This window comes from Tachypleus tridentatus, unplaced genomic scaffold, assembly GCF_004210375.1.
Source record: "Tachypleus tridentatus isolate NWPU-2018 unplaced genomic scaffold, ASM421037v1 Hic_cluster_1, whole genome shotgun sequence".
Lineage (NCBI taxonomy): Eukaryota > Metazoa > Arthropoda > Merostomata > Xiphosura > Limulidae > Tachypleus > Tachypleus tridentatus.
The window spans coordinates 33,945,555-33,960,978 of NW_027467777.1; the positions used below are offsets into that span (position 1 = coordinate 33,945,555).

General features: G+C 35.7%; 1 protein-coding gene across 1 annotated transcript in view; it reads right to left on the minus strand.

Moving 5' to 3' along the window:
- Positions 1-15,424, minus strand: part of LOC143241759 (uncharacterized) — a 132,175-nt gene that overhangs the window by 41,114 nt on the left and 75,637 nt on the right. The window contains exons 6-7 of the mRNA XM_076484981.1: positions 11,411-12,809; positions 6,460-6,531 (exon numbers count right to left, since the gene is read on the minus strand). Coding sequence (XP_076341096.1) covers positions 6,460-6,531; positions 11,411-12,809 — 1,471 coding nt within the window. The remainder of the gene's footprint in view (positions 1-6,459; positions 6,532-11,410; positions 12,810-15,424) is intronic.

Below are 15,424 nucleotides of genomic sequence, written 5' to 3' on the forward strand. Positions count from 1 at the left end.
CCACCTGATAAGAGATTCAACAAAAACTAGTTACACGACTTAATTTACCATAAAAAGCCCGAATTACTATGGATTCACATCACTATCATAATCACTGTGGATTCAGTACTCTAAACATCAATATCACAATGACTGTGGATTCGGCCTTCTCCATATAATATCACAATGACTGTGGATTCGGTTCTCTCCACATAACTATCACAATGACTGTGGATTCAGTCCTCTCAACATCACTATCATAATGACTGTGGATTCAGTCCTCTCAACATCACTATCATAATGACTGTGGATTCAGTCCTCTCCACATCAATATCATAATGACTGTGGATTCAGTCCTCTCCACATCACCATCATAATGACTGTGGATTCAGTCCTCTCCACATCACTATCATAATGACTGTGAGATCAGTCCTCTCTACATTACTATCATAATGACTGTGAGTTCAGTCCTCTGTACATTACTATAATAATGACTGTGAGTTCAGTCCTCTCTACATTACTATATAATGACTGTGAGTTCAGTCCTCTGTACATTACTATAATAATGACTGTGAGTTCAGTCCTCTCTACATTACTATCATAATGACTGTGAGTTCAGTCCTCTCTACATTACTATCATAATGACTGTGAGTTCAGTCCTCTCTACATTACTATCATAATGACTGTGAGTTCAGTCCTGTCTACATTACTATAATAATGACTGTGAGTTCAGTCCTCTCTACATTACCACAGTAATGACTGAGTTCAGTCCTCTCTACATTACTATCATAATGACTGAGTTCAGTCCTCTGTACATTACTATAGTAATAACTGAGTTCAGTTCTCTGTGCATTACTATAGTAGTGACTGAGTTCAGTCCTCTGTGCATTACTATAGTAGTGACTGAGTTCAGTCCTCTGTGCATTACTATAGTAGTGACTGAGTTCAGTCCTCTGTACATTACTATAGTAATGACTGAGTTCAGTTCTCTGTGCATTACTATAGTAGTGACTGAGTTCAGTCCTCTGTACATTACTATAATAATGACTGAGTTCAGTCCTCTCTACATTACTATAATAATGACTGTGAGTTCAGTCCTCTGTATATTACCACAGTAATGACTGAGTTCAGTCCTCTCTATATTACTATAGTAATGACTGAGTTCAGTCCTCTCTACATTACTATAATAATGACTGTGAGTTCAGTCCTCTGTACATTACTATAGTAATGACTGAGTTCAGTCCTCTGTACATTACTATAGTAATGACTGAGTTCAGTCCTCTGTACATTACTATAATAATGACTGAGTTCAGTCCTCTGTGCATTACTATAGTAGTGACTGAGTTCAGTCCTCTGTACATTACTATAATAATGACTGAGTTCAGTCCTCTCTACATTACTATAATAATGACTGAGTTCAGTCCTCTCTACATTACTATAATAATGACTGAGTTCAGTCCTCTCTACATTACTATAATAATGACTGAGTTCAGTCCTCTGTACATTACTATAATAATGACTGAGTTCAGTCCTCTGTACATTACTATAATAATGACTGAGTTCAGTCCTCTCTACATTACTATAATAATGACTGAGTTCAGTCCTCTCTACATTACTATAATAATGACTGAGTTCAGTCCTCTCTACATTACTATAATAATGACTGAGTTCAGTCCTCTCTACATTACTATAATAATGACTGAGTTCAGTCCTCTCTACATTACTATAATAATGACTGAGTTCAGTCCTCTGTACATTACTATAGTAATGACTGAGTTCAGTCCTCTGTACATTACTATAGTAATGACTGGGTTCAGTCCTCTGTACATTACTATAATAATGACTGAGTTCAGTCCTCTGTACATTACTATAGTAATGACTGGGTTCAGTCCTCTGTACATTACTATAATAATGACTGAGTTCAGTCCTTTGTACATTACTGTGATAATGACTGTGAGTTCAGTCGATATCAATTGACCGGTTGTTGTTTTATTATTTCAGTAAAACCATTTTTGTTTGTATCAGGTCAAAGGGAACACAAGAAATGTCCTTAATGGACTTGAAAATAAATGTATTTATATTTGGTATTGAAGACCAAAAAGTATAGTTTATTTGAAAGTGATAGGAATTCCAAAAATTACGTATATTCTGTGCCATCAAGTAAAGTTAGTTTGAAGTTAACCAAAAAGAAACGCAATGGGTCATCTGTTCTCTTCTAAACATAGGTGTCGAAGTCGTGTTGTATCCACTGTGCCACTGGGAAAGATCATATGTGGAAAATGTCATATATCTATTAAGTTCACCAAATGAACTCGAGTCAAATAGACAAAATTATTCAAAGAAATGTCATTGATACAGTAGAGAGAACCATTTACTAAAATAATAACAGTCGTAAGTAACAGAACAATACTTCTGGCTGAAGAATCACGTGGACAGTAAGGGCTGGGCAGAGATTCAACTCGATCATACAGAATATACCAACAAGGGTTAATATTTAGGTAATCATATATCACCAGATCTCTTCTAGCTGTTGTAAATATTCAAAGTAATATTTTCTGCGTAGATAGCAGCGTCGTGGTCTTGTTTGGTTATTCTATTGTTGTTATATATTTTCAACATGTTTCAGATAGCATCTGCTACATTTTGTTACATTAAAGTTTAATACTTAGCGATAGTTGATACATAACATATTGATTTTTCCTTTCAGAAAATATGCACGTGTTATGAACAAAGATACTCGCAACATATGCGCATCGACCGCTTGTTGTTGCCTTCAAAGTTGAAAGGAAAACGTGGTTAACGTTAAAGGAGAGCCCAAGGCTGTAAGATACACAAGACTTACCTTCAGAGAGCGATTACCGATAAAACTTCAACGCGGTTATTTATGTATGTTTGTTTTGAATTTCGGAAAAAGTTACTAGAGGGCTATTTGCTCTAGTCATCTATAACTTAGTCGTGATAGACTAGAGAGAAAGAACTTAGTTAACACAACACCGACAACTCTTGGGTTATTATTTTTCAATAAAAATTAGCATTATTTTTCACATTATAACGTATCTACAGTAGAAGGGGAAAGATTTTTGGTGAAGAGGATTCGATTCCAGGATCCACAGATTATCTTGGTGTTTTGATGTGTGGTTTATTGTTACTAGGTTATCTTGGTGTTTTGATGTGTGGTTTATTGTTACTAGGTTATCTTGATGTTTGAAGTGTGGTTTATTGTTACAAGGTTATCTTGTTGTTTTGAAGTGTGCTTTATTGTGACTAGGTTATCTTGTTTTGAAGTGTGCTTTATTGTTACTAGGTTATCTTGATTTTGATGTGTGGTTTATTGTTACAAGGTTATCTTGGTGTTTTGATGTGTGGTTTATTGTTACTAGGTTATCTTGATGTTTTGATGTGTGGTTTATTTAGACAAGGTTATCTTGGTGATTTGTTTGTAATTTCTTGTTATTAGGTTATCTTGGTGTTTTGATGTGTGATTTATTGTTACTAGGTTATCTTGGTGTTTGAAGTTGGTTTATTGTTACAAGGTTATCTTGTTACTAGGTTATCTTGTGACTGGTTATCTTGTGTTGGTGTGGTTTATTGTTACTAGGTTATCTTGGTGTTTTGATGTGTGGTTTACTGTTACTAGGTTATATTGGTGTTTTGATTGTGGTTTATTTTTACCAGGTTATCTTGGTGTTTTAATGTGTGGTTTATTGTTACTAGGTTATCTTGGTGTTTTGATGTGTGGTTTATTGTTACTAGGTTAACTTGGTGTTTTGATGTGTGGTTTACTGTTACTAGGTTATCTTGATGTTTTGATGTGTGGTTTACTGTTACTAGGTTATCTTGATGTTTTGATGTGTGGTTTACTGATACTAGGTTATATTGGTGTTTTGATGTGTGGTTTACTGTTACTCGGTTATATTGGTGTTTTGATGTGTGGTTTACTGTTACTAGTTTATATTGTTGTTTTGATTGTGGTTTACTGTCACCAGGTTATCTTGGTGTTTTAATGCGTGATTATTGTTACTAGGTTATCTTGGTGTTTTGATGTGTGGTTTATTGTTACTAGGTTATCTTGGTGTTTTGATGTGTGGTTTACTGTTACTAGGTTATCTTGATGTTTTGATGTGTGGTTTACTGTTACTAGGTTATCTTGATGTTTTGATGTGTGGTTTACTGTTACTAGGTTATATTGGTGTTTTGATGTGTGGTTTACTGTTACTAGGTTATCTTGATGTTTTGATGTGTGGTTTATTGTTACTAGGTTATATTGGTGTTTTGATGTGTGGTTTACTGTTACTAGGTTATATTGGTGTTTTGATGTGTGGTTTATTAAGACAAGGTTATCTTGGTGATTTGTTTGTAATTTCTTGTTACTATGTTATCTTGGTGCTTTGATGTGTGGTTTATTGTTACTAGGTAATCTTGTTGTTTTGAAGTGTGGTTTATTGTTACCAGGTTATCTTGGTGTTTTGATGTGTGGTTTATTGTTACTAGGTTATCTTGGTGTTTTGATTTTTAAAGACAAGGTGTGGATTTATTGTTACTAGGTTATCTTGGTGTTTTGATGTGTGGTTTATTGTTACTAGGTTATCTTGGTGTTTTGATGTGTGGTTTATTGTTACTAGGTTATCTTGGTGTTTTGATGTGTGGTTTATTGTTACTAGGTTATCTTGGTGTTTTGAAGTGTGGTTTATTGTTACTAGGTTATCTTGGTGTTTTGATGTGTGGTTTACTGTTACTAGGTTATCTTGGTGTTTTGATGTGTGGTTTACTGTTACTAGGTTATCTTGGTGTTTTGATGTGTGGTTTATTGTTACTAGGTTATCTTGGTGTTTTGATGTGTGGTTTATTGTTACTAGGTTATCTTGGTGTTTTGATGTGTGGTTTACTGTTACTAGTTTATATTGGTGTTTTGATTGTGGTTTACTGTTACCAGGTTATCTTGGTGTTTTGATGTGTGGTTTATTGAGACTAGGTTATCTTGGTGTTTTGATGTGTGGTTTATTGTTACTAGGTTATCTTGGTATTTTTGATGTGTGGTTTACTGTTACTAGGTTATCTTGGTGTTTTGATGTGTGGTTTACTGTTACCAGGTTATCTTGGTGTTTTGATGTGTGGTTTATTGAGATAAGGTTATCTTGATGTTTTGATGTGTGGTTTATTGTTACTAGGTTATCTTGGTGTTTTGATGTGTGGTTTATTGTTACTAGGTTATCTTGGTATTTTTTGATGTGTGGTTTACTGTTACTAGGTTATCTTGGTGTTTTGATGTGTGGTTTACTGTTACTAGGTTATCTTGGTATTTTTGAAGTGTGGTTTATTGTTACTAGGTTATCTTGGTATTTTTGATGTGTGGTTTACTGTTACTAGGTTATCTTGGTATTTTTGATGTGTGGTTTACTGTTACTAGGTTATCTTTGTTAAACTTAAGATTGACTATTAACCACATTCATACTAAAATGTTTTTCCTTAAAACTCTAAAAACTGAAGACAAAAAATTGTGAGACAAAATACACACTGGATTTGTTGTAAGGTCCAGCAGTCGAACTATAAGTCCATATTGAGAATAGTACAAGAGACTAAACCCATTCATTAACTTCCCTAATGTTTAAATGATTTCACCATATCTACCAGAATACCAGATACAATTACCGGAGATGTTGTGCTGTTTATTTTTGCTTTTCTTCCTGTTTCACAAACAAACGATTTGAACGTTAAATGTTAAAAACTGTAAAGGAAAAGACGTGAATTTTAGCAGCTAATATTACACCTTCTAACCTTTGATACACGTTAACTAAACCTAGGTTCAGAAGTGTAACATTCACAGATGTTTCATGCGACACAATAACATGATACACTGTTTCTCTTCAGCAATGTCTTGTCATGAACTCCGCTAGAAATTTGAACTTCATTGAATAGCTGCTTAACTTCACATGAAGAACTCGTTTGGATTTTATTTACTTTGCCTTAAAAACGAGTTAGTATTTCTACGCAATATTCTGATGGCGAAATTACTATAAAGAAAGAAAGAACATTTTGATGATTTAAACTCGTAACTATTCGATATTTCAGTGTCTTGTGTTTGTGTCATGTCCCTGGTTCTAACTTATATTGTCTAATCTTTGTTTCTCCAGTGTTTTCACAACGCATGCTGTTTAACTCATCCATCAAACCAGTTAAAAAAACAATAAAATCAGCTGTAGAATTTCTAAAAGAGACTGACCCAAGATCGAACCCCAGCCACAAGCAACTTAGAAATCAATCTTCAAGTAATGGACCCTGTAAATCGTAGAAGGTAGTGTTTCTAAAAGTACATTTTAAGAGCTCTCTATTCACGAGTACATTTCACTATTTCATTTTCAGACAGTTAGTTCTCTTGGAGATATCTCAAGGATACCTAATGAGGTTTGGTAGTTACTTGGTTAACGTGTGGAGAACAAATTTAAATAATATACTCTAACATCTAATACATATTACAATTACCTGGAAACTTTGGATCCCGGTTCAACGTAAGAAGTTTCACCTCATGGTGTCCACAAGTCTCATTTTTGACAGCTGTCATTATAACAAATGGTAAATATAAGCATTTGAGTCTTAAATCTAAAATATCCCTTGTACAAATGTGGACAAATATACAGGAAAACATTGACATTACATAAAGTAAATAACACAGTTTACAATAAATGTCACTCTTACTTAATATAACAGATGTACAGGCTTTCTTTTTATACGTAACGCGTATTAATTTCAGAGATATGGATGATTCTGTTACGAGATGTTTTATTTATATAAAAGAAACAAACATGTTAAATGACAAACCAATTTAAATTACAAGGCTACTTTACAGTGTTAAGTGACAAACCAACTTATCTAACAAACACACAATTAGTTTTAAGAAGAAGAAACATAAGGTAACAAAAACACAATTAGTCTTAACAAGAGGAAAAACAAAAGTAACAAAGCACGACTAGTGTGAGGCCCGGCATGGCCAGGTGGGTTAAGGCGTGTGACTCATAATCTGAGGGTCGCGGGTTCGCATCCCCGTCGCACCAAACATGCTCGACTTTTCAGCCGTGGGGGCGTTATAATATGACGGTCAATCCCACTATTCGTTAGTAAAAGAGTAGCCCAAGAGTTGGCGGTGGGTGATGATGATTAGCTGCCTTCCCTCTAGTCTTACACTCTTAAGTTTTTTCGACGACTAGCGCAGATAGCCCTCGTGTAGCTTTGCGCGAAATTCTAAAACAAAACTAACTAAAACAAACACAACTAGTGTTAACAAGAAAACGAAAACTAAGGTGACAAACACACAATTACATATGTAAAGACGGTTGGTTTGGGTTGAGAAATTTTTTATGTAGAGAAGCGAACAGCGTTCCGTCCTTCTTTGGTCATCGTCAGGTTCACAAAGAAAGAAAGAGGTAACTGACCGATAGCTGACCACATGTTTGAAGGGGTTGCGTAACTGAGTGTAAGAATGTAGAGGGCGTGCTTAGATATTTGATTATATTTATTAATATAGGTATAAAGGTGTTCCTTTTTATTGCTTTTTTTAGGCTTGAGTTGTTGTATAAGTAAGGCTTCTTTAATTTTGCGTTTGTTTATGTTTGTTTCTTTATTTAGTATGTGGGTGTTTTCTATGATTATATTGTGTTTATTTAGTTTGCAGTGTTTGAAAACGTGTGAAGATGACATTTTGTGTTCCATTTTTCTTCTTGTTTCTCCAATATAGAAGTCGTGGCAGTTATCACATTGTATTTTATAAATAATGTTGGTGTGGTGTTTGTCAGTGTAGTTTTTACATAGTATAGAACTCAGTTTTGTGCCTGGTTTTTGAATAAATTTGGTATTTACTGGAATGTCATATTTTGTTTCCATAGCTTCTCCACAGTAACGTTAGAAAAATATCTCAGGAAGTTTTAGATTTGGACATGTTTTGGTGGAAACCATCATCAGATAAATGTAACTAGGCTACATGTAATTTACTATTCAAGAGGTATGTTAACCGATTAGACCTGAGAGTGACACGCTTCCTGGAAGCAGGTAATTAAAAATGATTGGTCACGCAATTAACTTGAGAACGAATTATTGAACTCGTTTTAATTAAAACCACTGTTCTCAGCCATTAGGTCCAAGCAGCAATATACACGTATATCGTTTAAATTATTTATCCCGTATATGAATGTTCATTTTAGTTTTTATGCAGATCCGGCAAGAGGAATTAAAAACTTCCGGTGCCAGATCAGTCGGATCCATACTTTAAACATATGAAAGTGCAGTTGTACAAAAAGGTCCTCCAGCGGACTGGAGGATACGCTTACACACTAAAATACGTGTTACGATTCACCGTTGTCGGCTGAGTGCAGATAGTGTTTCTTTGTGTTTTCTTATAGCAAAGCCACATCGGGCTATCTGCCAGTGGCGGCGCCAGGGGGGCTTAGGGGTCATGAGACCCCAAAATGAGCTAAGCCCCTTTCAGCCCCCCAAATATTGTTACCTACATATATTCATAAAATATGGAAAACACAATCGTCGTTGTTGCTTAACAATTAACATCAAAGAGACATAGATCTGTGGAAGTCAACGTCTTCATTAAAACGGAAGTATGTGACATGCGTCCCATAGCAACATACTGAATGCACTGAAACTCATGTGTTGTATTGTGGCTCCCTGTGTAATACCATTCTATCTTGAGCTTTGACGAAGATTAGACAACCATGTTGATTTCAAGTTACAACAGATCATCAGGGATTTTACTTGATAAACCAAAGGTTTCAGAGGTATTTACCCATTAATTTCATTTATCTTTTATTGAAAAGTAAAATATAGCATGCATGTATAAGTGTATTGTGTATAGGTCAAAACTATGAAGCATTTAGCCAGTGTTGTGTCCTCTGTGAGATCATTTTGCATTGTGTATCAGCCATCCAAAATTGTACTGATGATTGTGGCATACACTTAAAATTGTGACTTACAATCCAATTAATGTTATACTTATGATTAGATAACCTTACATGTTAACTGACCAAATAATATTTCTAAACAATTCTAGAATGAATTTTGAAATTGTCATTGGGCTATTTAGAAGTGCCTAATTTAATGTAATGTAGTAGTTACATTATTTTAACAGGGGCTTGTCACACTTATGATAATAAGAACAATATCACAATCACAGTTTGACCTGTATGAATAATGTGAACATATGAAGAAACCTGCCTTTCTGTGAAGGTCAACTGGACGGAATTTAGGTGAGCTTCCTCATTTACATACACGCATATTTTCATAAACAGAAGTTTCTAATTTGTAATAATGAATTATTAATCAGAGTATGAGTTTCCAATGAAAACTGCATTGAAAACGCAGTTCAAAATAGCACACCTTTCTGAAATGTACCTTGGTATTTACATTATTATAATTTACCATCTATACTTCATATTGATGGCATTTTGGGAAACCCCTCCACAGTTTACCTCAGCCTCCCCCTCAACGAAAATATCCTGGCGCCGCCACTGCTATATGCTGAGTTCACCAAGGAGAATCGAACCCCTGATTTTAGCGCTGTAACTCCGTAAACTTGCCGCTGTATCAGCGGGGTACGTGCAGATAGTCCACTGTGCAATTTTACGATAAAACAAAAGCGACGCCCTAGAGCAATGACTCTCAGTGGCACAGCAATATGTTTGTGGACTTACAACCGATAACTGCGGTGTATAGCAACGCCCCTCAGTGGTACAACAATATGTCTGTGGACTTACAACGCTAGAATCTTGGTTCCGATAGCTGCGGTGTATAGCAACGCCCCTCAGTGGCACAGCAATATGTCTGTGGACTTACAACGCTAGAATCTTGGTTCCGATAGCTGCAGTGGGTAGGACACAGATAGCCCACTGTGTAGCGTTGCGCTTAATCAAAAAGAGACAGCCATTTACAATTTGGTGTACGGGAAATAATATCATTGAACCCATGATGGACCCTCTGTGTTCACAAGCCTTGTTCAGTAAGGACTATATTCTCATTGTCTGAAATAGTTGGATATGATTTAATATTATAGTTTTGGAAACAGCGACGAACAATGGCCGACTGAACATGTAATGTATTTTGTGCATTTTTTTTAGTAATTGTGTTCAAACAACGGACTGCAGAACCCACAGAGCCAAGGGTACATCTTGGACACTACAGGTGGATCTTGAGTTGAATGTCAACCAAACAGTGTCTTGTTTGCTTCTGTTAACTATAACTCAAAAACAGCACGAAATGATTTGATGATGCTATAAGAAAGAGTCCATTTGACATCTAGTTGTTAAACGTAAAACTCACACAGTGCTATAAGAAACAGTCCATTTGACATCTAACTGCTACAGCTAAAGCTGACTTCTAACAATAATTTTCCTTCCTTCAAGAACTGACTGATACGACAGTATTTAATTAACACAAACTGTAATAACTTTTGCACAAATGTTTGTTTGTTGAGTTTTGTGTAAAGTTATTGGAGAGCAATCTGTGCTAGTCGTCCCTAATTTGGAAGAGATACGCTAGAGGGATGGCAGCTGTATAGAGTTATTTAATTTGGAAGAGATACGCTAGAGGGATGGCAGCTGTATAGAGTTATTTAATTTGGAAGAGATACGCTAGAGGGATGGCAGCTGTATAGAGTTATTTAATTTGGAAGAGATACGCTAGAGGGATGGCAGCTGTATAGAGTTATTTAATTTGGAAGAGATACGCTAGAGGATGGCAGCTGTATAGAGTTATTTAATTTGGAAGAGATACGCTAGAGGGATGGCAGCTGTATAGAGTTATTTAATTTGGAAGAGATACGATAGAGGGATGGCAGCTGTATAGAGTTATTTAATTTGGAAGAGATACGCTAGAGGGATGGCAGCTGTATAGAGTTATTTAATTTGGAAGAGATACGCTAGAGGGATGGCAGCTGTATAGAGTTATTTAATTTGGAAGAGATACGCTAGAGGGATGGCAGCTGTATAGAGTTATTTAATTTGGAAGAGATACGCTAGGGGGATGGCAGCTGTATAGAGTTATTTAATTCGGAAGAGATACGCTAGAGGGATGGCAGCTGTATAGAGTTATTTAATTTGGAAGAGATACGATAGAGGGATGGCAGCTGTATAGAGTTATTTAATTTGGAAGAGATACGCTAGAGGGATGGCAGCTGTATAGAGTTATTTAATTCGGAAGAGATACGCTAGAGGGATGGCAGCTGTATAGAGTTATTTAATTTGGAAGAGATACGCTAGAGGGATGGCAGCTGTATAGAGTTATTTAATTTGGAAGAGATACGCTAGAGGGATGGCAGCTGTATAGAGTTATTTAATTTGGAAGAGATACGCTAGAGGATAGCAGCTGTATAGAGTTATTTAATTTGGAAGAGATACGCTAGAGGGATAGCAGCTGTATAGAGTTATTATTAACCTACCACTTCGATTAGAGTCCACGTCATCAATAACTATCCGGATATTTTCGCCCTCTGGAGCAGATGCTCTCCGTTCCGTCCAACCAGTTTCTTCTCTGGGCAAGTCCAGGGAGTGGGTACTGCGTGTTTTCCCATGAGAACAGGGGTATAGTCCAAGCTGATTTTCTGGTACAGTAAGTTCAGGTTTGATGTTATTTCTTCTTGGATAAGAAGTGCCCACTATGTAGTGACCAGAGGTCAAAAGAGATACACTAGCAGACCTCTGGTGGTCGACAACGGAATCAATTAGTACTGACGGAATGCTCCTTCTCATATGTGCTCCTGCAAATTGATCTACTTCATCCACTGAACAAGATTTATCAGTAGAATAATGGGAATGATCTTCAGGGGATATGGAGCTATCCCCCGTCCCTGATAGACTAAATCCGACATCTGGCTTGTGTTTGAAATCTTCCTGGACTGCTAGTCTTCCATCACAAGGATAGATCTCGGGAATTCCACAATAAAGGCTTTGGTCACTGCATACTTTTTCATTGACACTGTTGTCACTCACGTCAGAGCTTACAGAGCCACCTTTCCTCACGTTCAAAGCACTCTCAGATGCTATTTGTCGAAGTGACTTCTCCGCAGAATGGGGTACCTTCAGGTTATAACGGCGCTTCGATACGCAATTCAGGTCCTTCTGGAAACTCTCGGTGTCACTGCTCGATTCCGAAGAGTTCCTTCTTTTACTTTTCTGAAAATGCTTCTCTCGGTAAGAAGTTGGATCTGAGTCTGGATCATCCAGATAACACTTATCTCGGTGGACTTTGGAGCGACGCTTCATTCGCTCTTTGCCTCTTTGATCCAGCTCCTCGTGGCGAGCACGGTCATCCAAAGAGCTCTCAGAAGCAGAAAGTGGCACACAATCACTGAGGAGCACGAGATGCGATCCGTCTTCATCCTTATCGGCGCGTTTCTTCAACGCCTCATCAGCAGACGATGATGAAGAAGTTTCCCACAAATGATAACTCTCCTGAGAAGGCTTCATTGGAGATGAGGATCTTGATGGGTCTCTGCTAGAAACAAGACTACATCCCTGGTCCTTCGGAGATTTGGAAATTTCAATGAATCCCCATCTTCTAACTGTCGTTTTACATTCCCCCTTGCCGAAAGATCCCTCTCTCCTATAACGGTTTTCCATTACATGAGACTTTGACCTCCGCTTGTTTCTACTTTCACTGTTTCGACATGCCATTGAACCCTGAAATTCTCTAGTGGTTACGCCTAATAATGGTACATCTTTCCGAATAGAATTACAGGGAATGTGGTATCCACTCTCATCTGTGGTTAACAGAGTGTCAGACTCACAACCAACATCCAAGCTTAAAGGATATTCATCCTTCTTGGCTCGTCTCTGTGCCTACATAAGATAGAATGAACACAGACGATGAAACACAAATGGTAACTGAAATACATCGTGTTGTACCAGTTTAGTTTAGATTCTTCTCGAAATTTCGAAGTTTTACTTATTTATTTTTTTATCTAAATTCACAAAGTTAAACGACGACTTGTTAATAATATATATTAACTTGTAGCGCAAAGAAATTAACGTTTAAAGTGTGTCAACGTCATACGTTTAGCTTGATGTATGTAAAATCACACAGTACTAACATTGTTATAAAGTCATACGTTTAGCTTGATGTATGTAAAACCACACAATACTAACATTGTTATAAAATCATACGGTTAGCTTGGTGTATGTAAAATCACACAGTACTAACATTGTTATAACGTCATACGTTTAGCTTGGTGTATGTAAAATCACACAATACTAACATTGTTATAACATCATACGTTTAGCTTGATGTATGTAAAATCACACAATACTAACATTGTTATAAAATCATATGGTTAGCCCGATGTATGTAAAACCACACAATAATAACATTGTTATAAAGTCATACGTTTAGCTTGATGTATGTAAAACCACACAATACTAACATTGTTATAATGTCCTAGGTTTAGCTAGATGTATGTAAAACCACACAATACTAACATTGTTATAAAGTCATACGTTTAGCTTGATGTATGTAAAACCACACAATACTAACATTGTTATAAAGTCATACGTTGAGCTTGATGTATGTAAAACCACACAATACTAACTTTGTTATAATGTCCTAGGTTTAGCTAGATGTATGTAAAACCACACAATACTAACATTGTTATAAAGTCATACGTTTAGCTTGATGTATGTAAAATCACACAATACTAACATTGTTATAAAATCATATGGTTAGCTCGATGTATGTAAAACCACACAAAACTAACATTGTTATGAAGTCATACGTTTAGCTTGATGTATGTAAAACCACACAATACTAACATTGTTATGAAGTCATACGTTTAGCTTGATGTATGTAAAACCACACAGTGCTAACATTGTTATAACGTCATACGTTTAGCTTGATGTATGTAAAACCACACAGTACTAATATTTTTATGAAGTCATATGGTCAGCTTGATGTATGTAAAATCACACAATACTAACATTGTTATAAAAACATATGGTTAGCTCGATGTATGTAAAACCACACAATACTAACATTGTTATAATGTCCTAGGTTTAGCTTGATGTATGTAAAACCACACAATACTAACATTGTTATAAAGTCATACGTTTAGCTTGATGTATGTAAAATCACACAATACTAACATTGTTATAAAATCATATGGTTAGCTCGATGTATGTAAAACCACACAATACTAACATTGTTATGAAGTCATACGTTTAGCTTGATGTATGTAAAACCACACAATACTAACATTGTTATGAAGTCATACGTTTAGCTTGATGTATGTAAAACCACACAGTACTAACATTGTTATAACGTCATACGTTTAGCTTGATGTATGTAAAACCACACAGTACTAACATTGTTATGAGGTCATATGGTCAGCTTGATGTATGTAAAATCACACAATACTAACATTGTTATAAAATCATATGGTTAGCTCGATGTATGTAAAACCACACAATACTAACATTGTTATGAAGTCATACGTTTAGCTTGATGTATGTAAAACCACACAATACTAACATTGTTATGAAGTCATACGTTTAGCTTGAGGTATGTAAAACCACACAGTACTAACATTGTTATAACGTCATACGTTTAGCTTGATGTATGTAAAACCACACAGTACTAACATTGTTATGAAGTCATATGGTCAGCTTGATGTATGTAAAATCACACAATAGTAACATTGTTATAAAATCATATGGTTAGCTCGATGTATGTAAAACCACAGAATACTAACATTGTTATAAAGTCATACGTTTAGCTTGATGTATGTAAAACCACACAATACTAACATTGTTATGAAGTCATACGGTTCGCTTGGTGTATGTAAAACCACACAATACTAACATTGTTATGAAGTCATACGTTTAGCTTGATGTATGTAAAACCACACAGTACTAACATTGTTATAAAGTCATACGTTTAGCTTGATGTATGTAAAACCACACAATACTAACATTGTTATAAAGTCATACGTTTAGCTTGATGTATGTAAAACCACACATAACTAACATTGTTATAAAGTCATACGTTTAGCTTGATGTATGTAAAACCACACAGTACTAACATTGTTAAGAAGTCATACGGTTAGTTTGGTGTATGTAAAACCACACAATACTAACATTGTCATGAAGTCATACGTTTAGCTTGATGTATGTAAAACCACACAATACTAACATTGTTATAAAGTCATACGTTTAGCTTGATGTATGTAAAATCACACAGTACTAACATTGGTAAGAAGTCATACGATTAATTTGATGTATGTAAAACCACACAATACTAACATTGTTATGAAGTCATACGTTTAGCTTGATGTATGTAAAACCACACAATACCAACATTGTTATAAAGTCATACGTTTAGCTTGATGTATGTAAAACCACACAATACCAACATTGTTATAAAGTCATACGTTTAGCTTGATGTAAGTAAAACCACACAATACTAA